The following is a 22,759-nucleotide window of genomic DNA, read 5'->3' on the forward strand; positions in this document are numbered from 1 at the left end:
AATCATAAATATTGGATTTGTATTACTTTGTAATCTTTTGGATTTCTACTTATTAGAGTTAATGTTTTTTAATATGTAAAAGATTTAATGGCATTAATAAGTATACCTAATATATTTTATTTGTTGTACAACTTTATGAAGGTCCTTTTTTTACCAAAAATAATATTGTTTTGTGTTATAAGAAAAAAGAAAGAAAAGGCAAATGGCAAGATTACTCTAACAGTGCATTAAACATCTCAGTGTTCCGAACATGAAATCACACAGTACCACATCCCTCCCATTCCCTTTCTTCTGTGCACAAACGCTGAATCTCTCCTCTTTAATCAGATGCATACATTCCTATAGTTCAGAGGGCAGTGAACAAGTGAAATAATATATTCTTACCAATCACACCTTTGGAAAATAAAAATAAAATGCATCAAAGTAATTTCTAAAGAACACATATATCTTTCTTTTGTCCTCCTCTTCATAACCCTCCTTAGTGCACAGTAAGTTATCTCACAAGACACTTTTGTCAGTATACTTATCAATACAAAAGGGAGCAAATCTTAGAGAAGGTTGCTGCTAGTATTAACCTATACTAACTGCTTTAAAGCTAAGTATCTTAGTGGCCCTGTTTTGGTGGAGCTGGGGTAAATGTCCTTTCAGTTCCTTTTTTAAATGACCCTAAAGCCCTACTGCGAGAGGGTAGGTTAGAGCACCAAGCATTTTCGGAAATTTGGAAATCATTGCCTCCTCTTCTACCAATAAAATGTTTAATCATTTTTTTCAGTTAAATTCCAGGAAGTTCTGCTACATTTTAGATAAACTTCTACTTATCCTGATTAGTAATGAAATATTGGGGTTAAACACTGCTTCTGAAGCAATGGCAGATATTTCACAAGGGGATGTTTCATCATATTAACCAGTGCTACCATAAGATGGTGCTGGCAATATAATACATATATTAATCATTAGTGTACCTGTACTTGAGCTGCTGCCTGATACGTCATGCACTGGTAAACTCAAGAAAGAAAAGGAATGCTAGGGCTGACATAATTCATGACAGCTTGGCATCCAGCCTGATTTATGAAGGTTCTACTAACAATACTGCATAAGGGAGTGGCATAATCCTTCATGAGCAGAGCTGGACCAAGGCATTTAATTGTATTAATAAAGTAAATGTATAGTATTAGTGGGAAAGGAGGAAAACATATATATTTTGAGTTGTAAGAAAATTTTATTAGTACAAAGCAGAATCTAGTTCTCTAATAGTCAGATGTTGGCATATTCATCTTCAGATCTTACTTTGAAACCCTTCCCCAAAGTCTTGGAAGAATCAGATCAGAATTTACTTAAATACCTTACATGCAGCCTCACCCAGAAATGTTCAGGTGTTTTACAACTATGTACAGTTTATCAAAATGCCACAAGTGTAGATTGCCTAACCCCATCTCCCATAGTGGGTTATATAGTACAAGCTATGACCCATTTTATACTGGTTGTGCAGCAGGCTTGCTATTTGATTGTGCATATATTTTATTCAGTTTGCCAATATTCATACTAACCACAGAATATTCTGAAATTAACTATGTAATGTGCTTTTCATAAAAAGAAGGTGTATTAAGATGGATCTTGGGAGAGGAACTATGCTGCAATTGGTCTATGATAACATTTGATTTTTGGATTCTCAGAGCTACTTTTCATCTGAAACACGTCTTTAAAATCTAATCAGCTGTCTCACCTGTTTTTTTCTGTCTTTTTTTCAGTTTGTGTGCACAGTAATTGCCATCCTCCTCCACTACTTCTATATGAGCACCTTTGCCTGGATGTTTGTAGAAGGACTGCACATTTATCGCATGCTGACTGAAGTCCGAAACATTGATACAGGTCATATGCGCTTCTACTATGTGGTTGGGTATGGTATACCCGCCATCATTACAGGTAGGTGGTCTATTACAACTTTTTATTACAATATAATGATGAGCAGTTATTTTTAATGTGTCTTTACCGGTAAGATGATTAAAATGCTCAAATTAACCTTATGTGTTGGTATGGTTTAACTAATGACTTTATTGTTACATCAGTCATCTTTTATAGAAGCGCATGTCTTCTTCTTATGACTATAACTGTGTGAGTCGCCAGTAACATTTCCACAGTTTTTTGAGTACTAACTTACATTTCAAGATCAAATTACATATATCCCTTTTTATATAAATATTGTTAACCACAAGTAGGTAATTTATTTATTTTTTACAAAGCACAGCAAGACATTGTTTAGGGCACGCAGACACCTTTTTTATTTATTGATTTATTTATTTTTTTAAATGAAGCAAAAGTGTGGTTGTTGGCCATAACCTTCAAACAGATTCTTAGCTTCGTATGAAAGTAGAAATCTGTGTAGTTATTCTGGTAACTGTTTAACTTCTTTTTTTATTATGATAGATCGTTCTCATTGTTTCTGTCACCTGCATACTTTCCCTGTATTTGAGGTTCTGGGAGTAATCTGTTCAGTATCTCCTTTTTAAAAAGACATCTTTATGTTGATTTACCATCTGGGAACATAGGCTGAGGGTATACATAACTTTGTTAGTGTGTTGCTGAATGATGGCTGACTGTATTATTTACAGAACAGGTCATTTCTGTTTTGTGCATGAAGAGTGAATACAATGTAATAGTTACCTGTTCAGGTAACACATGAAAACCTGATCAGTATGAAGGGATTCATTTCTAAAAACCATAGTTATGGCTTCTAACCAGAAAAACTAGCATGCAGCAAAGCCTGTCAAGAACGTATAATATAAAATCATATACATATATTCAACTTGTTTTTTTTATCCTGAGCGATACAGTCACAATGGCCAAAAACAGGTTATTGTTAGGTGTTAAGGTTTCCTGATGTAGAACCAGAACATGAAAAAATGGAATTTATTTTTTCCACTAACATTATTTTTTTTTTTTATTATTAATTGTCTCTGTAGTAGAGATGTTGCAAAAAAGCTTTTAAAGAATACATCTCACAAACATGCTGTATCTGTTTTATAAAGCCGCTATATTTATGATTTTGGTGTGATATAGCTTATAGTGCTTTTGGGGTTTTTTCAGGGCTGGCTGTAGGACTGGACCCTCAAGGATATGGAAACCCTGATTTCTGCTGGCTTTCAGTACATGACACTCTCATCTGGAGTTTTGCCGGTCCTATTGGCATTGTAGTTGCTGTAAGTGTTGATCTGCTGAAAAAAAAAAAAATACTGTACCTTGCTGTGACAGGCCATCATCTAAGACACATGTTTTTTAATGTATTACAATTTGTCCAGGAGCAACAAGGAATAGGGTTTGTAACAAAATCTCTGAAGTCTGGGAAATCCACTGTGGAAGAAACCCCAAAATTCAAATAGGAAGACCTTAATGCTATTAAAGCAAGCTTGGCCCCAGTATACTTTTTTGTCCCCATTTCATAGCCTGTTGCTGCCATCTTTTTCCTTCTCTTCCTAATTGTGTTTTTTGGCCATCTTGATTGGCCTGGGCCAGGATAATGTACCTCCCAGGCACACAGGAGTTCATTGGGTGCCGGCATGTGCATTAGAAACTGGGATTGTCAGGCTTCCCCTGTGAGAAAGTTTACATTATAACATTTTGACAGGTTAACATAGAGGCATGTTTTTGTTAAACAAAAAAAAATGGTGTAAACATTAATTTAATGAAATGAAGATGGTCCTCTTCTCCTCCTTTTTGCATTTGTCAAGTATGCAGGTTTGTCATATGCAACCCCCCTGTTTATTCTAAAGTGCTGCTTAATATGCATTTTGAGTGGGGTAACGTGCTTTCATTAGTGCATGGTAATTCTGTTACTAATGTTGATATGCTATTTCATTACAGATAAACTTAGTCATCTTTGTGCTGGCTATAAAGACATCATGTGGTCGTAGGCAACGAATGTTTGAGAAAACTGGAATTCTGTAAGTTTGTACAGATGTTAACTTTTTAGCACCTGTGAAGTTACAGCATGTGTCATTTGTCATTTCTTGTATAAATTTCTGATTACAAAGTTTACTATGTTGTACTGTCATTTGATTGTGATTTTGCAATAAGCACACACCTAACACAGGATTATGTTCTGGCCTTTAGATCTACACTGAGAACAGCATTCCTATTACTGCTTCTAATCAGTGCCACCTGGTTATTCGGGCTTATGGCAGTCAACAGCGATGTCATGACATTTCACTACCTCTTTGCCATCTTCAGCTGTATGCAGGTAACGTGTCTTCATTAACCAGAAACATTTTTGTTGTGTCAATGCTATTGATGGGGAAATTATATTTACATTCTGTTCTAAGTTTTTAGGTTATAGTATAACTCATTGCAGCAAGTGAAATTATAGTGTTTATAGCACATCCTTCTCTCCTACTTCTTGGACAGTAAACCCTAGCACAGCATCACATTACCTAGTTTACTTAGGAGCAGCACATGTTAATTATTGATGCCATTAATTACACTGCCACAACCTGCATTCAGAAGCCCTACAGGCATTAATTAGTATTTATTCTTTTCTTGTTGTGACTTCAATAATGTCCGGGCCCGGAGTTATTATTTTCTGGAATCTATATCACTTTATCTCTTTGTCTCTTTGTCTTTAATCACATGGTTTCACCCGCTTTCATGTCACACACAAAAAGAAGGACATAAAAATTGCAACGGTTTGGCTTAATATAAATACTTCTTTATTGCTTGTTGTGTAAACCAAATATATTTGACTTTGCTTATGTATGTATATGTGTAAAATATATGTATGTATATGTGTGTGTGTGTATGTATATGTATATATATATATATATATATATATAAAATGTCTGTGCTTTTTTCCTTTATATCCTATTATTCCCTCATCCCATATTCCTTTCTATCCCATTATTTAAAATAATCAGATACTTTGCATACATGTAGCATTCCAGCAATGCATGCAGCCCTTCCAAATTTGTACAACTGATTTCACTTCCTGTGTTCAATAACTTTCCCTCATGCCTAAAAAAGGAATTTTTTTCACAAATTGTTTGCAATTTGCAGTACAGGTCATTAAAATAAACACACATGATGTGATGAGTGTCTGTGTCCTGTGCTTCTCTCCAGTCAGGTAACTATAGTCCCCATACTCCTTAATAGTGAGATTTTTTAAATGGATTTTTTTGGCTTAATTGCACCGAGAGCATTAAATTACCTATACCTGACTTTTTCTGTCAGCAGTTGTAATATATGTTCATATGCTGCCCCTGACCTCTGCTGATCTATGAACTGATAACATCTTACTGCACAGGAGAAATTCAAAGTGGGAATCTATTAGCATTGTTTCAGAAGCCAGGTAGAGAGTATGATGTATATACATATATGTACATGTTATCCAAATAAACATGAACAACTTCATATATACACACACATATATTTTTTGTATTTGTTATTTTGTCTTTAATGTTCTACTATCCACAACTTAATATGTCACATTTTTTTTCTCAGGGGCTTTTCATCTTCTTTTTCCATTGTATCTTCAACAAAGAAGTGAGAAAGCAATTAAAGAATACTTTTACTGGAAAGAAAGTCCTAGCAGATGACACAGCAACAACTAGAGCCACATTACTAACTGTAAGTCCAGTTCAGCATTTGTCTGATTCTTTTCTGGTGACTCTCTGCTGCCCTCCATAGGTGCTCTTTTGGATTACATTTTTGAATTCCAAATGTTGCTCTGTTTAAAAAGTATTTCACAGATCTAGAAACAAACATGTATCTATCTGTACATTAAAAAAAATGATTTGCACATTGTAAAAGTATGCTTGTTTTACAGTGAAAAACAAAGTGGAAATGTGTTAGTGTGCACCATATTTCTTTTTTGTGTTAAACATTGTTACCGGCTTCTGAAATTTGTAGAGATGGTTACAGCAGTCTGAGCTTTAGATAAGCAAGTTCCAAGTGTAGATTCACATATATCTTTAAATCTTCTTTTCATATAAAGATGTCATGCATCCCCACCACAAAAAAGCAGCTCAGAACACCATGTGTTGCAGTTGGTATATCTGTGGCTGGAGGGATGGGGATGCCTCCCCTGCATACCCATGCATTATAGGCAGTTTAGCATTTTTAAAACCTAGAGGAGTTTAACTACAACACATTATAGAATACAAAGTATAGTACAATGTTTGTTATGATATGACATTTGGACTCCATAGGTACTTTTGAATCCATCATAAAAAGATTCTTCCATATACGTATGTACTTGAGAATAATCATTGCTAAACAGTTGTATTCTCTTCTTTGTGTTAAAGTTTCTTTGGAGAAGTACATAGCAGTGGATTTATAGTATTTAGCTTGTATTAGTCATGTGGTATTTTTAATAGGATTACTAGGAGTAGTTTGCACGTAATGAGTGTGCAAATCATAAATGTAGGCTAACCAAGCAGGGCATTTTTAGGATACATTTTTAGGATGTATTTTATATTGCAGTGTAAATGAAGGGGTTGTATCTCCGTGCTGCAGACTTCAGCATAGCAGCGAGAAAAACTCCTAACAATGCTGACCTATTAATCAGTCCTTTCTGTGCAGTGAGTGTGAAATATGCAAGCTGACTTATGATTGTTGGCTATTCTGTTTTTAACCGTCTCTGTTTCTACAAATCAGTGAGGCACAGTATGCGAACAGCAGCACATTTATGGAAAAGATATTGTTATAGAATTGCTGCCATATATATATATATATATATATATATATATATAATTATAATTTTATATACTTCTGAGTATACTCATAACATTAATGAGAATGCTACATATTGTTAACAAAGTGACAACTGCAAAGTTGATGCAGCAAAAATGATTAGTAGCTCCATAAGATTTCATAGAGCTGGCTGATTATTTAAGTAATAAGAAAACTTAGAATTCTTTTTACAGAGGTCCTTTTTTCTTTCTAGCGAACCTTAAACTGCAACAACACATATATGGATGATTCTAACATGTACAGAACTGGGATTGGAGAGTCCACAGTCTCGTTGGAGAGCACCGTCAGGTCAGCCAAGAGCCACAATAGCTACCTTGCTTATATCCTCAGGTAATGCGGTGGTGGGTGCATGGCGCTTGGCTATCTTTGTTTCAAGGAATAGACCAAAAAAAGGTTTATGAGAATACATTTTGCAATATTCCCAAAGTACTGAATGTCAGTACAGAAAGATCATTTTGTTTTCTGCTGCCATTAGACCTTCTCATGCTACAGAGAGCCCAGTGTGTTCAGGTAAAATTGCAGATATTGCTATCAAATCTTTCAGCATTTAACAAAGGGATAAATTTTGCTTTCTGCATGGCTAGCTTTCCCACCGCTTGGCACTACAGCAAAGTAAATCTAACACAAGCTTATCCTTCTCTCTACCCTAATGTACATGGGGGCTGGTTTATTAACACTCTGAAAATTTAAATGGGGCTGCTGCCTTTAGCAAACAATTAAGTTTCAGTTTTCCTTATCTAGCGTACATTTTGAAGGTTAAATAATGCATCTATGTGCTTTCTTTGAGGCATACCAACAATATTCATGTGGCCAGGCTGATTTTCTACGCTGTAATTTGACAGAAAACATCCTATTAGGATGGACATTAGACATGATAATTGTTTCTTAGAATTTGATTATGATTAATAATGTTATTATTCCCCTTATATAAATGAAACCTACCCAGTCCAGGGGCCTGCTTAGATCACAGAACAGACCATATACCATAATGATAGTTTTCCTAGCAAGAGTTTGTCAGTAATGGCCCCCATGGACTCCCTAATAAAACTTTTTGACTGTATTCAATGTCATTACAGTGTATTAATTGTCCTTCTATTTTAGTAGAATGTTTTGTTACTGCATCTATTGTGGTCATATATGTATGTGAGTAGAACTTTGAGTAAACCAATACGTTCTTTGTGTGTTATTAAACATATAAAGTCGTACACAGAGTACACGGCTCTCTGCGGCTGTGAAAGAGTGAAGAGCTGAGAAAATATTGTTATGTTAGGTAGCATAGTTTTGTTGAGTCTTGTAAACCCTGGAGCTGTTTTTGCACCCTATACAGAAGAGTATTGTAATATCATCAGTTCCAGATATCCCACAAGCACATGCATCATAATAAAATAACAACGACAGCAAAATATTGTGTTTCAATGAAACATCTAAGTAAAATATCCTAATATATCTTGCTTTCTTTGCTGTTTTCCTGTGTTATGCAATGCATGTCCTGCTTCATTTTTAGTGTAATAATATAAATGTAGGCTCCTTGGTGAGATTTGGCAATGGATTGTGAAAAATTGTTGTATTTCCGGATACAGGGATGAAGCTGCTCAGAAGCTCAGTATGTCTTCAGGACAGACCCGTGCTGGTGTTACGGAGGTGGACTCTGCACATTTCCACAGAAACCGAACGCGTTCCCATGGTGAGGATCCAGGCATAGTCAATGTTAGAGTTAGGAAACTGAGATGCCTTTTTTTTTTTTCTTGATACTTACTGTATGACTTTAATCTGCAGGACATGACTCGGACTCGGACAGTGAGTTGTCTCTTGATGAACATAGCAGTTCTTATGCCTCTTCACGCTCTTCAGATAGTGAAGACGAGGAAATTGAAACAGAGCAACAGTGGAAACCAACCAGTCCTAAAAACAATGAGCGTGGGCCTGTACATAGTACACCTAAAGGTAATTTGCTGTTAAAATCAATTGTTGGTTTTCTAAAATATATTACCTAAAGGAAATTAGTGCTATTTGCAGCTGTCCTTTTATTGCCATGTGTTGATCAGAGATCTAGTCACTGCTGACTGCTACCTTGGAGGATAAGGTTCTTTCTGCTGTCCCTACAAAAGTGGAAACGTCCGTTATACCACACATAATGCACGTCATAGACATGCAGTTACTCCAATGCTGTACAGTACTTTCCTGGTCTTATAGTGCTAGGAGCAACTAAAATATTGAAAATTCGAGAACTGTTTTCTAGCAAAAAAAGTATTTAAACTGTATTCATTTTATTCCTGCAGTGGAGTCCGTACCAAATCACATTAAACCATACTGGCCTGCTGACTGCATGACAGCCAGTGACAGCGAAGATCAAGCAGGCAAAAGTAAACTGAAAGTAGAGACCAAAGTGAATGTAGAACTTCATAATGAAAACAAGGTAAACCACTGTGGAGAGACGCCCCAGGAGAAGGAGATTGACACACCCAACAAGGATGGCAAGGTGATGAACAATCACAACAATCAGCAGCCAGAACTAAGAAAAGGTAAACTCCAAACATAGTGTGGGCATATCTATATATTCATATAGCAACAAACTTGATATTCACAGAACATTCATTAATATATGGTTTTTAAAAGACATGTACCAGATAGATTCACCTGCAGTAAATCTATCCAGTGAGTGAAAATAAAATGAATGCTCGATAAAAAATACCCTATTGAAATGTAAGTAGAGTGTATGTGTCTTCTATAATGGAGCAGCTGTTATTGTATGATCTACACAAATGTCAGGAGTTCAGGGCATCTGTATAAAAATGCAGTCTTTTTACTGACTATAATTTTATTTTTTTATAAGGTAAAATAACTTCCTACAATCATACATTTGGCCCTATTTAATGTACAGCGCTGCGTAATATGTTGGCTCTATATAAATCCTGTTTAATAATAATAATTCAATGTATTTAGGTAAAATAGATGGATGTACCTGAAAATTCAGATGAAACAAAATAATACCTTTCAGTGCAGTGGCTAACATTCTTTACATACAATTTAACAGAAATTCTAAGACTTTGTGTCATTATCTTATAACCTGAAGGTATAGTTTGCCTGCATAACATTCAGGATAATTGATTGAATATCTGTTTTTTGTTTTTTTGTGGAGTTTAAAAAATAGTGAATTGTAATGACAGAAAAGTCACAATTCTGTATGAAAATTTATGATTACATTTGTACATACAAAACTGACTAGAAGTTATGACTTGTCTGTTGGTATCAGTTGAAAACTTCATAAACATTAATAAAACTTCTAACAATACAACTGTGACACTTGGACAGTGATGAATGTGTTCCCTTTAGAGCTGTCCTGCCCATTATATTTACGTAATGAGTCAAGTTTACTCAACAGAAACAAAGGCTATACATGTCTTGTTCACACATTTGTCACCCTTAGTGCATTGTACAATGTATTTCTAGTGATGATATGCAATCATATTATGTGTATGTGCTGTCCATGTCATGATGTAAGTTCATGTGTCTTATACAGATATTTATGATGGAAATGGTGCTGGCATGCTAAATCTTTTTTGGTGTGATAATACATGATTGATAACTCTTGTTGCTGTAGACCCCCTACTTTTTGAGTTATTATCATGCTTCTTTGTTGAGTTATTATAGAAAAGGTCTACAGATCAAAACAATAAAATAGAGGTGGTAACTATATTCCAACAGTACAAATTATCCCTTTTGTTACTGTATTATACCAAATCTGTTCTATCAGCTGTGTATAGGTCTATAGGAAAGGAGGCATGCATTCTATTATATAGAAATATAGTGAAGCATTAATAAATATCCAAACACTTTCAAACAACTTCCACTGGTTTAATACATTCTACAGTGCATCCAAATATTAAAAGTAGAAATTGTGGTATTGTAATTCATGATGCCATTTTTACTGTATGCAGATTTCCTAAATGTTTTTGTTTCTTTTATCAGGTATTCTGAAAAATAAAGTCACTTACCCTCCTCCTCTGACAGACAAGAATTTGAAAAACCGGCTACGTGATAAATTAGACTATAATCAAAGTACTGTTTCATCAAGGACTTCCTCACTATGTTCTAATGATGGCATCCGTCCAGTTACAGACCCAGCAATTACTTTAAAAAATGCACGAAGGGATCATTCTCGAGAACAGGTCAATGGCATGGCGATGAGCGTACAGGTTGGACCTACAAACGGAGAGGCTTCAGATTCTGAGTAAGTATGATTATGAAACAACTGCATTAGTGAGGTAAGAACTAGCAAGGAATATGATAATGTGTATATAAAGCCTTGACATTCACACGGCATCAGTGCCAAATTTGGTATGTAAACTCTTTGTTGGCATAGGTCATGGTTTTGAAGATTGCATTTCTTTAAAGAAAGGCAGCTGAATGGTAAAAAGTTCTGACACTCCACTACCTCTGCAGGAGTGTGCGGTACCCCCCCTTCACCCAAATGCCCGGCTTTTCTGATAGGCAAAGCATAATGGAGCATGTTGTGCCCTTCTATTCCCCTTGTACATTCCTTTTAGCCCATCAATATGATAGGCTGCACCACTGCCTAAATAGGCAATCTTTGTGATTATCAGGGAGAGTAGAATTTTGTCAGAACAGCTGATTGTTGGATTCAGAACAGGACCTAATTTTCCATGTCCTGTGTCTTGATAGAACTGCTTATTAGGTATGCTTCGTATACTAACTGCAAAGCGCTCTGCCTTTGGGTTCTATTGAGATGAAACGTTCACACCTAAGCTTTATATTTGCCTTCATTGAATATGAACTATTGGTGGTTGCCAATAGGTGTGTGCAAAATATCTTCACTCTGGTTTTCTATATATCTGACAGAGCGTGTAAGACTTCCATATATTCCACTACTATTGCTTTGTTTTGTAAGGGATCTTGTTTGTTCTTCCTGTTATTTACCATAGCTAAGGTTACTGTCCACCACAGTGGCTCATTCCTAGGAGTGGTGTCGCTTCCAGGTAATAGTAGCAATATACAATGCCTTGTGCCTCCCACCTAACTTGCACTGTACCTGGACAGTTGCTGTTGTGATTATTAACACCCTGTTTTTAGGGTTCTTTTTAAAGAAAAGTTGTCCTATCATTTTGTAGGGCCAACAGCCACCTGATTTCCCAGGAGCAGAAAGTCTGATTTTAACAAAGTTATCTAAAGCAATGAAATTGGTAAACATTACAAGTTACTTTACCTTTGCATGAGTACAGTTCAGCATTCGTATGGTGGCAGGGTTGTTTCTGCATGCTAGACATGAATATTCCTTGGCCTTCTCTTCTCTTTGTGACATGCATGATATGTACACTAACACTCAGTATTGGACAACATTTGTCAAACTCTAACCCTGCATGCTCCCTTCTTTTTGTGAACAGCGGCAGTAATGAAACTTCAATTTGAATCATCAGGAAATCGTAAAGGCTGCTGGAGACCAGGAATCCCTCGTGCCAAAGCTTGTGACTTCCCGAACATCTGGGATTATACAGAGGAGAGCACAACTGTGGTGGCTGAGGATGTATCATTGCTAATGCAATTACCTAATTTAGCAGACTTGTGACTGCTTCATAATATACTTAATAAACTAGAAGGCTGTGCTGTCGGGATCCATGATAAAAAAAAAAAAAGCACACAGTGCCAAATACAAATAATCAAGACTCCTTTCCCCTGGATGAAGAGGACATCACAACAGAGGACACAGCAGGAAGTGACTGGAGGATTCACAGGTCCATACATTGCAAAGGAGACTGCTTTCTGGGGTAGTCTAAGCTAAATGACTCATTATCCGTGTAAATAATATGGCAAAATCAGCATTCATACAGGCAATCCGGGGCCGAGCAACGCTGATTTGCTTGTGTTGTGTCACAATGTGACCTTCCAGCATACTGAACAATACACACTACAAAATGACACTAAGTGCCCTTCATTCACTTCAAGTTTTGTGTCTTAAAAATCAATGTACAGATCTGTAAAAGGAAATGGTTGTAGATATTTTATATATTTTTATGGGGACTGTTTTAAAAAAAAGTTCTTTTTTTTGTAAATTTTAATACTAGTTTTGTTTATTTGATACTCACAGACCTGCTGAAAACAATTATTTTTATACTACAAAGATTGCACAATGTTACTTGAATTTTAGCTTTTGTTGTGAAAAAAAAATGATTCCAGAAACTTGCGTCCTAAGTTCAGGCAAGGAAAGGAAAAGAAAAAGATGTTGTGCTGCCAAGTAATTCATTGTATATCCTATCCTATGTCACGCTGAATATACCCTTTGTCACAGAGACCCTCCTGCCAGCTTTGTTTCTATTGCCAGAACTGAGCTTGTACATCCGGAGCATCCTGAATTCTAACACTGTGCCTTACTGACCTTGTTCTCCCATACAACCAGAATAACCCAATACCCAGAATAAACCCAATACAGAATACCATAGAATTGTTTTTTCCTGACTAGCTCAAATGGTTTATGTCTTAAAAACATTTTTCTCCATTCCAAATGACATACAGTGAGTATCAGACTATCATTTATAAAAGTAAGGTGTGAATAAGTCAACTTTTAAAAACTTTAATAGCCATTGCTTTTAGTGTAAGGTTTTATTTTCATATTGTGTTGACCGACAGCAGTAAAGATGGCTAATGCAGTACATTGATTTCCATTTCAGGTTATTTAGTAAATTTTCCACAATAGAATGACTACTACTGAGAGAATACATGACTGGGCTGAGTAATAGCAGAACAGGGAGTATATTATACGTCAGCCCTCAATCTGCAAAAATACGAGATGAAAACATTTGTTACAAGTAGTAATGGTATTTTCAGATTTAAAGACTACTACTGATTGCACTAAATAAAAGACGTCCGTCAGGTTTGAAAGTGCCTTATAACAAATTCCTTAATCTGGTTTAATTTCTGCATATGAAATTTGTTCTGCAACATTTTATTTTCGTTAGTTTATAAATCCATGGTATAGGTGATCAAGGATTCTGATATTCACCTATGAAAGTTGGACAATCTCCCAGCATTACATAATGTGCCTATCTGACATCTTCAGCAGCAATCTAGTAATAACTGATATATAATCTCATGACAGAGAAGACTACGATATGTTCTGATTATCATCCCTGTAAATCTTTTTATGGTCCTTTTTTTAAAAAAAGTGTTACATTTTGGCTGGGTTTGTTTGTTTAAAACAATTTTTATGACAAACTTTTATTGGCAGAGATTAGACACTGGATTTTTTTACATGTGTATTTATTATTGTACAAACACTGGAAAAACAGTACTGAGAAGATGGCATGAAAAATTAAAATGTTCAGATTCTATCACTGTGTTGACTTCTTTTGTCTTTTAAATTTTTTTTTTGGTTTATCTTGTGAAACCGGGGTATCCAAATGCACTCCTGGAGGGGTGGGATCCGCACACACTGTTAGTATTTCTCTAGGTGAAAAAAGTGAATTTAGTAAGGTGTTTTGCAGGTAATCAGAAAATGCCTCACTTTATATGAACCTGGCCTGTATTTTGGCCCCAAAGGCTGGAGTTGGACAGCACCATTTTAAAGAAGCTTTATATTTGAAAATCTGAATCACTCTGGCCAACAACTGCTGTCTCCATCAAGGCTTCCATATTTTGTTTTCTCTGGACTACCAAATCTTTAGAGTTATTGTGCCCATCACCGAGAATAAATCAGATAAAGATTTAATGAAACCAAAAAAATCCACATATTAGTAAAAATACCAATGCTTCGAAATATAACAGACTGTTTTGTGAGAGTCCATATTTTTATATTTTCAATCCTCATTATATTTTGGTTGGAAATTTTTTAAATTTCGGTATGACAGGCAATTAATTGTACACCACTGTTCTGGTAATAATGGTAACTAATGGGGATAGTGAATATCTTCTGACTTTCCATGTGAATAAAATGTAATCTGCCTGATCACAGGTACAAATGCATAATGAAAATGACTTGTACCTCACATATGCCAGACCTGCACTTTCAGCACAGCATCTGCCAATTTCAGAAAGGTTTGTGTTTGATGAGCTCTCATTGAGTGTCAACTCCAAAGATGTGGGCTATGAATAAATACTAATCCTGATCATGTGACAGAAGATTGGAGGTTACTATCACATGTGTCCCCTCCTATTTTGCAAAGTATTCTTTGGTGGCATGTGGCCCTGGCCGGTCTGCCCCCCTGTGAGGTCAGGAGAAGGACCCCGCTGGGGGGGGTGTGCACCGGCCCATGTCTCCAGTATGGAATTGCAGTCTCAGGACGGTGGGTGGGTTGTGTCTCTGAACACAACCCACCCACTCTCCCATTGCTGGCTCAGACTTGTGATGGGAGAGTGGGCGGGTTCTGTTATTATGAAGTTTCTTTCCCTTTGAGTGACACAGGCAGGGGTGTAGTGGGGCGGTCATGTCCCCTCTGTCCCCCCTTTTTTATGAATGTAATACAATGGTACACACTTGTCTGGCTTTGGAACAAAATGCAAGCATGTGCATGTGGGATGTCTGCTGTTAAATGGCAATTCCTATGACACAGGGAAGTGAAGTCAACTTAAAATCCATTGTTTAACCTTGTAAAAGATGTGATATTTATTCTGCAAGCTGACCTACAGACTTCTTATTTATCCAAGGGTGTGGAGAGTAAATATTAAGTGGATTAGATAGAAGAAAAGACCTGAATAAAAGCTGTGAGCATTAACATTTGCATATGCTTTATTTGTCAATTGCAGCAGCCCAGGTGAAAATACTGGCTTTTCTGGACCCAGGTAGAATAGTGTTTACCAGTTTATTTGGCACGATATTACTTTGATGTTTTATAGACCCATATACTCTCTGCCATGGTAACAAAAGCAGCCAGACGTCAATTCATTGTAGTCCAATTGCAATTCATGTACGATTTATAAGACATTGCTGAAACATTATCAGAGAGATCAGGTTTCCTCACTATTGACTCTGTGCTTGACATGCAGACAAAAGTTCCTTCACTGGACTAGAATTACTTGGCTGAGCAGCTATTGTGTCACTTCACAAAGCTTACACACTTGTATATAACATGACCTCAAATTGTGCAGCCAAAACTAGGAATGTCCTATTTTTCCTTTCCTGAAAATAATACTGAGGAATGTTTTATAACGCAGGTTTTTTATTTAATATTTAACATACCATTCACTGGAATGTTAAGGCACTAAATGTCATTATTCTATTCTTTTCACTTTAGTTCACTTTGTGTTTTAATGACCACTGCAATACATGTTCAAGATGTAATAAAAAGAACCGTTTAATACAAGAAAAGGGGAAATAATGCCATCAGGATCAACAGGACTGTAAAGGCTATGCTCAGGTTGGTGGTGAGGTTGCAATGTGGTTACTACTACCTCACACCACTAAACCGCATGGTCAGGTGGGATGCTCCATGTACATCAGGGATGATGGGGGTAATGTCTCACCGCAGACAGACAAATAGTATGAATGGGTGTGGCAGTGAGTGCTGCCAGCTGGTAAATGTGCAAGAGCAGATTCTTTAAGAACCGGTACAGAAAGTGTGGGCAACAGTGACTGGCAAGGTGCCAGGAGCCACATAGGAACACTTGTGCCCACTGCAGGTTTGACCCTAACCTAGCTAGCTAGGCTCAATGTGTAGTTGGACGGTAAACCTACATGGAGGCTGTTGATGGTTTACACTTTTCTGGCCAAACACTTGATGGGCAGAAGAACGGCTAATGTGTCTGCCCTGTTTTTCCATACATTGTGTATCATGGATCTAGATGGTTTTACACATATTTAGGGATTCGCGAGAATGCCAGAGGCATTTTCCTCAAACTTCCAATGGGTCCACGAAATTTCAGCGAACCGATTTCGCGAAGATCAAGGAAATCTTTATGATCCTTAGAATCCACTGCGATCCCAGGGCACTAGAGGGTAATTAACCTCTAGTGCCCTGGGATCGCAGTGGATTCTCAGGGCTGCATTCATTCTTGCAGCCCTGGGAATCTACCTGTTTGCGATCCCCCGCACTAGAGGTTAATTTACCTCTAGTGCCAAGGGATCGCAGTGGAACTGCAGATGAATTCTTAATACAGTTTCTCCATTGAGAGTTCATCTGCAGTTCAGTTAACACGGTCACCAAGTACAGCCCAGTGACCGTGGGAACTGAACTGCAGATGAACTCTCAATGAAGAAACTTCATTGAGAGTTCAGCTGCAGTTCCAGGAATCTTTCCTCAGCCAATCAGAGAGCACTTAGAGGTTTTGAATGGGGAGACTTGTCCCCATTTAACCTCTAGTGCCAGGGATCCCACACTGAGCTGATCAATGAATGCAGCTATTTATTTATTTATTTTTTAATTCGATTTTGTTTGGCGAATTTACACCGACCGTCTTTCTTACAATTTCGGTAAGCGAGAACGTCGGAATTTGCCGCGAGATCGAGTTTTAAAAACTAGCTCGCTTATCTCCACACATATTTTTAGAACAGCAATATGAAGAAAAGTCATTAAGACACAAATGATTTTTTTTTATTTTGTTTACATTAGTGACGTAATATTTAGTGATAATAAAGTAATATGTAACATTCTAGGAATAGTGCCATCATCATGTTATGCTGGCTATACATTGGTTTACATTCTCAATAGATTCAATGTTGGAAAAAAAAAAATATGGAATCTAAAGAAAATCTATTGTGTGGCTAGTCTTGATTTAGATTTGATTAACATGTTCATTGAACATTGATAGGCTGTTCTTTGAATGAATGATAAGTAGTGGGGGGGTCGGGAGAGCAGCAGGTAGCCAACCATAAGTTGACTGTTACATAGTTTGGAAGTGAATTAACATGTTTTCTGCTTTTTACACTTTTGTTGGTATACAACAGGAATTGGTAGCTACTCCAGCCAGCCTAGATAGGATTGCTGCTTCTTCTCTGCTATTACCAAAATAAAAGTAGTGTACAGGTATTCTTTCTGAATTATATTTCCCATAGACAATCAGGGGGCGCTCAGGCCTGATGTAACCCTTTGATCTTGTGTGTGCAGCAGAATGTCTATAAACATAAATCGCACTAGTTACAACATGCCTGTTAGGCAATGGAAATTGCATGTGCCATTAAAATAAGCCGCATTCATTTTAAATGACTTCATGTACTGAAAAACATTCATTTTGCCACAGAACAACCCCATGCATGGCAGACAATGATTATCAGTTTTTACACACTGGGCACAGCACTGTATGTACAGGTGGATAGTCCTACTCCTCCTGGGAATCTCCTGGGCACTATATGGCATTTTCCTAACTGCATAAAATAGCTCAGCCATTCATGCTCAATGCATTTGGGCCAGTGTGGGTAGGTGCATTGTAAACTCAAATATTGCCGACTTGAGGGAGAACAATATTGGAATCAGCCTTACACACATGTCCCCCAACATCAGTGATAGAAAGGGTGCTGGCAAAAGTGGAAACAAGTGAAACTATGAAAAACTGCCAGCACACCACATTCCAGAACAGTGCTTTACTGGACTTTTTGAAAGTCACCTTCCAAAGATGTAAAATGCAGAAAATGAGGGAGAAAGGAGACTTCCATAACCCCAAATGCCATTTCAGTTTTGACATATGAGAGTGAAAAAAAAGTTTTTTAAAATGTTTGTTATACTTTCCATTACAATGAGCCTGAACAAGGCTTTGACATCTTTACTGTGGATACTGTCACAGTAAACATCTTTACAGTTTACTGTGCAACTAGCTGGAAACTAGCAATAGCACTTCACACATTCACCCGATAAAATATGTACTTGGAAGCTAAACCCCATACAGATAAAACATAGTTAATGCAGTTATTTGATCTTTATAAACCCAATAAATATTATATATTGTATAACTACCTGATTATATCTTTATCTTAACTTTCTGTGATCCATTCTACAAAAACACTCAGAATTAGCCCCAATCACACTAGACTTTGCATTAGGTGGTCAGTCTAACACTGTAACATGGGTTACATGAGGAAACAGCACAGTGACAATGTTGGCAAGTTAAAGATGAGTCCTTGATTAAACTGTGCTACATAACTGACGGTTCTATTCTTATCTTTTTTTTTTTATAATGTGCCGTACAATATATAGGGGCAGTAGATGAAAAACATCCATACATTATGACAGAAATGAAATGAGGACCCTACCTAATTGAGCCTACAATTTAAGAGGCAGGGGGAGTTGAGAGAGAGAGATGAAGATGAGGATAATGGGACAGTATGAAAACTCTGGAGAGGATGAACAGTGAATGGGAACAGGTTATAAGCAAGGAAGTCATTACCAGGACTTTGAAATAGCGGAGGGGTCACAATGAACCATAAAATAAAGGCTAAGCACAATACCCTGAATTTGATTCTGTGGTGAAATGGAAGCCAATTGAGAGTGGGCAGCAGGTGACAAGTAATGAAAAGGATAGCACGTGTTAAAAGATTTGGAGTATATGAGAAAGGAAAGGAGCATCTGCTAAGAAATAGTAAGCTCTGTGTTGAAGTGATGGAGCTTACCTTTGTACTCGAGAAAGTTGAATCCAGATTTCCTTCACTTGCATTCATCTACATGGGCAGCTTTTTGCGGACATCTTGACCAGAAGTAAGTAGGGCAAGGGTAGAAAACTAGAACTAAGAAGAATATGGTGCAGTTTTATTTGGATGTAGTTTGTGGTTGAGGTTACCAAGACCTTTGTTTGGACTTGGTCAGTGAGGGGGCGAGGAAGGGCAAGATGTAGACCAAGTCACACCAAGTCCAAGGAGTAAAAAGAAGAAAATGGGAGACTAGACAAAAAGACCTGTATCTCGAATGAAGAGAAGATGAGGGAGGTATAAGTGGGAAGGACTAGGTAGGAACAGTGAGGCAAAAGCAGATGACCTATACCACCACCTGTCCCTTTTCCTTTAGAACCAGAGGTTGAAATATTTAGATAGAAGATGGTGGATGAAAGGTATCTAGTTGCAGATACATTTGGCTTCCCATACACCAAAGTACAAAGAGGATGAGTAGAATGGGTGGGTATCAGGTGCTGTGAGGTTGTTATGACAGAATAGAGGTATTGAGAAGCTGTGAGTGCCCACACTGGGTGAGATATCTTCTGAGAAAAGCAGGAAAACCACTGAGCCACCATGATGTCCATAGTATACACACTGCCTTACATACTATATAGAGCAAGGTAAGCATTGCTTATGCTTTCGTATTAAACATTGCTACAATTACTAAATTCTACAATAGGGCGGTAATCTAGAAGGCAAAATTACCAACAATAAAGTGTAATTAAGGTAGAACTGGGAATGTCTATTTCCACTAATAGGCAACAGAACAAAGATACCACAATCAGTGAAAACATCTAAAGACAAAAGTGAATCACATTACCATATATACTCCAGTATAAGTCCATCCGAGTATAAGCCAAGGTACCTATTTTTACCTTGGAAAAGAGGTAAAATTGATTGACTTGAGTATAAGCCGAGGGTGGCAAACTCTGCAGCTACTAGCAAGTTTCAATATTCAATATAAATACCAAAAAAATTGCATAATACGGCAAACAAATACCATAGTGAGAATTTAGTGGTTAGGTAGGTATACTACTTACTGTAACTAACCACTACATTTTTTTTAACCTCCCTGGTGGTATGATTCTGTCTGGAAATAGTGGCTGAAAGCGGTACTGCATTCAGCCACTGTAGCCCCCCTAACATTCTAACTCTCTCCGTATTTCCACACAAAAAGCGCTACTTTTTTTTGCATGGCAATTTATTTTTCATTGTAGACCTATATTTCTTAGGCATAATTCACTGAAATTTGTCCAATATTTAATAAATTTAATAATAACCTTTAAATAAAAAAACACAAAAATGTTAAAAAAAAAATAGTTAAGCATGTAATATAACTGTACAGTAGCATTTATATTATTTATATAATATAATTATATTTATATATTATACAAAGATTTCTTTGTATTGGACTAAATACAGCTATTTTGTATTGAATCCAATACAAAATTATTTGAATTTCCCACCGCTCCTCCCGTCCACACTGGCGCATGCACCGGGGTCCTGGGGAAACCCCAGAGATGGTCTCTGCATTCGGCAGCTGAAGACAGAAGGTGTGTCCGGAGGAGCTGCGGGGACCAGCAGGACCACAACGGAACAAAGTAAGTGGTTTTTTCCTGTTTTGTGTACTTTTGAATTTAGTGCCAGAGTTACGCCGAAATGTAGCCGCCATAACTCTGGCGTACCCCCTTTTGCAGCCAGCGTATTTCTGACGCAGCCTGATGACACTATCATCAGGAGACGGAAACCGCTGGACGCGGCTGCCAGATCGGGTGGTTTTCGGGAGGGACCCATGCATCTGACTGGAGTATAAGCCGAGGGTGACTTTTTCAGCACATTTTGGGTGCTGAAAAAGTCGGCTTATACTCGGGTATACACAATAGTTATCATATTGGCACTTGCCAAGGACCAGGATATATCAGGCAGTAGAAGAACAGTCAGTTCTTGAAGGTGATATGTTGGAAGTAGGAAAATCGGCATTTATAGGGATCTAAGCAACTTTGACTATGGTCAGAGTAGGATGTGGTGTTTCTGCTATGCTGTGGTTAGTACCTACCCAGAAACTTTAGAGGAAAGACAAATGCTTGTGTAAGGAGAGGCTACAGCTGGCCATGAGAGGAAGGTGTCAGAACAGAGAGTGTATGTATCACAGGTTAGAGACCAGTCAGAAGTGCCCATGTTGACCTGTCCACTGTCAAAGGGCCTACTATAAGCATGTGAGTGTTGGAACTGGACAATGGAAGAAAGTACCTTGGTCTGATAAGTACTTTGTTTTGTCCATGTGGATGGTGGATGTGTGCACATCATTTACCTGGGGAAGAGAAGACAGCAGGATGCACAGTGGGGGGAGAGGGGAAAAAAACAAAAACAAAAAAAGTCTATGACTTAATGGAGCAGAGCTGATTTGGCAACACAATATTAGGCAGGTAATTTTTATGTTTTGCCCAATAATGGCATATACCTAACCATAAGCCACTTTAGCGAACTACAAACTATTAAGCAGGGAACTCAAAACTGAACAAGACCAAAGAGTTAGGGTTTAATATTGTAAAGAGCAAATTCAAAAGGGTCCAGTGGTTGGATAGGTCTGCTGCCCCTAGATAAGTAAAATTGTTTTCAAAGTCTAGACAAGATTGATCTGTTTCCTGATCCTAAGATGTCTTTTGGAGAAGGAGGTGACGATAATTTTCTAAGTGAATTTGTCAGCTTTTGCAGAAAGTTCAACTTGTGACACCAAAAATGATTAAATGGTCTTGGTAGCTTGCACTACTTTTAAAAACACCTAAAGACTGGTACTGAATAATGAAGAGAATAAAAATTCATCCATATTTCACACAAGGATAGCTTCATATACAAACTGTGTAGTAGAAAGTTATTTTACAAATTACTGTTATTCTTTGCATATTTATTTGTGACCAAACCTTAAAGGGGAATTTTTTAGGAATATGTATTAATCAAAAATAATCCACAATTTTATAACAGGTCCACTTTAACCCTTCATTCTCACAAAGTGGTGCACCCTGCCACATGCTCAGCCGCCCATTATTGGAATCAGCAACCAAATACACATCATTGTATTATAGTGCATTCTGCATTTTTTTCCCCACTTTGTTACTGGGGTCTAATTACACTTCTAAACTCCACCTATTTTTATTACATCCACCATAGTGCCTTTACTGGTCAATCACAAAGTTTTATTGTAAGCTTCTCGTAATCCTTTACACCATATTGAGTATTTCTAGGAATGTGGTTGTAGCCAGAGATGATTGGCTGTAACATTACTGTGAACATATGGGCTAACGTCAGATGAGGGAGGATAACATGAAAGACATTTGTTTTACCAAGATGGAGTAAACAACTTGATGATCGCCTCACACAAATATGGGAATATAGTTTGGGGAGCATTATTTTATGTGTCTTTAAATGGGCATTTAC

General features: G+C 37.2%; 1 protein-coding gene across 1 annotated transcript in view; it reads left to right on the top strand.

Moving 5' to 3' along the window:
• CELSR1 (cadherin EGF LAG seven-pass G-type receptor 1) overlaps positions 1-14,081 on the top strand; it is a 94,631-nt gene extending 80,550 nt beyond the window's left edge. The window contains 11 exon segments of the mRNA XM_072399039.1: positions 1,749-1,923; positions 3,085-3,197; positions 3,859-3,938; positions 4,108-4,234; positions 5,488-5,613; positions 6,932-7,068; positions 8,319-8,422; positions 8,515-8,682; positions 9,018-9,260; positions 10,708-10,969; positions 12,141-14,081. Coding sequence (XP_072255140.1) covers positions 1,749-1,923; positions 3,085-3,197; positions 3,859-3,938; positions 4,108-4,234; positions 5,488-5,613; positions 6,932-7,068; positions 8,319-8,422; positions 8,515-8,682; positions 9,018-9,260; positions 10,708-10,969; positions 12,141-12,165 — 1,560 coding nt within the window. The 3' untranslated portion in view covers positions 12,166-14,081.
• The last annotated feature ends 8,678 nt before the right edge of the window (positions 14,082-22,759 follow it).

Source organism: Pyxicephalus adspersus, chromosome 2 (assembly GCF_032062135.1).
Source record: "Pyxicephalus adspersus chromosome 2, UCB_Pads_2.0, whole genome shotgun sequence".
Classification (NCBI taxonomy): domain Eukaryota; kingdom Metazoa; phylum Chordata; class Amphibia; order Anura; family Pyxicephalidae; genus Pyxicephalus; species Pyxicephalus adspersus.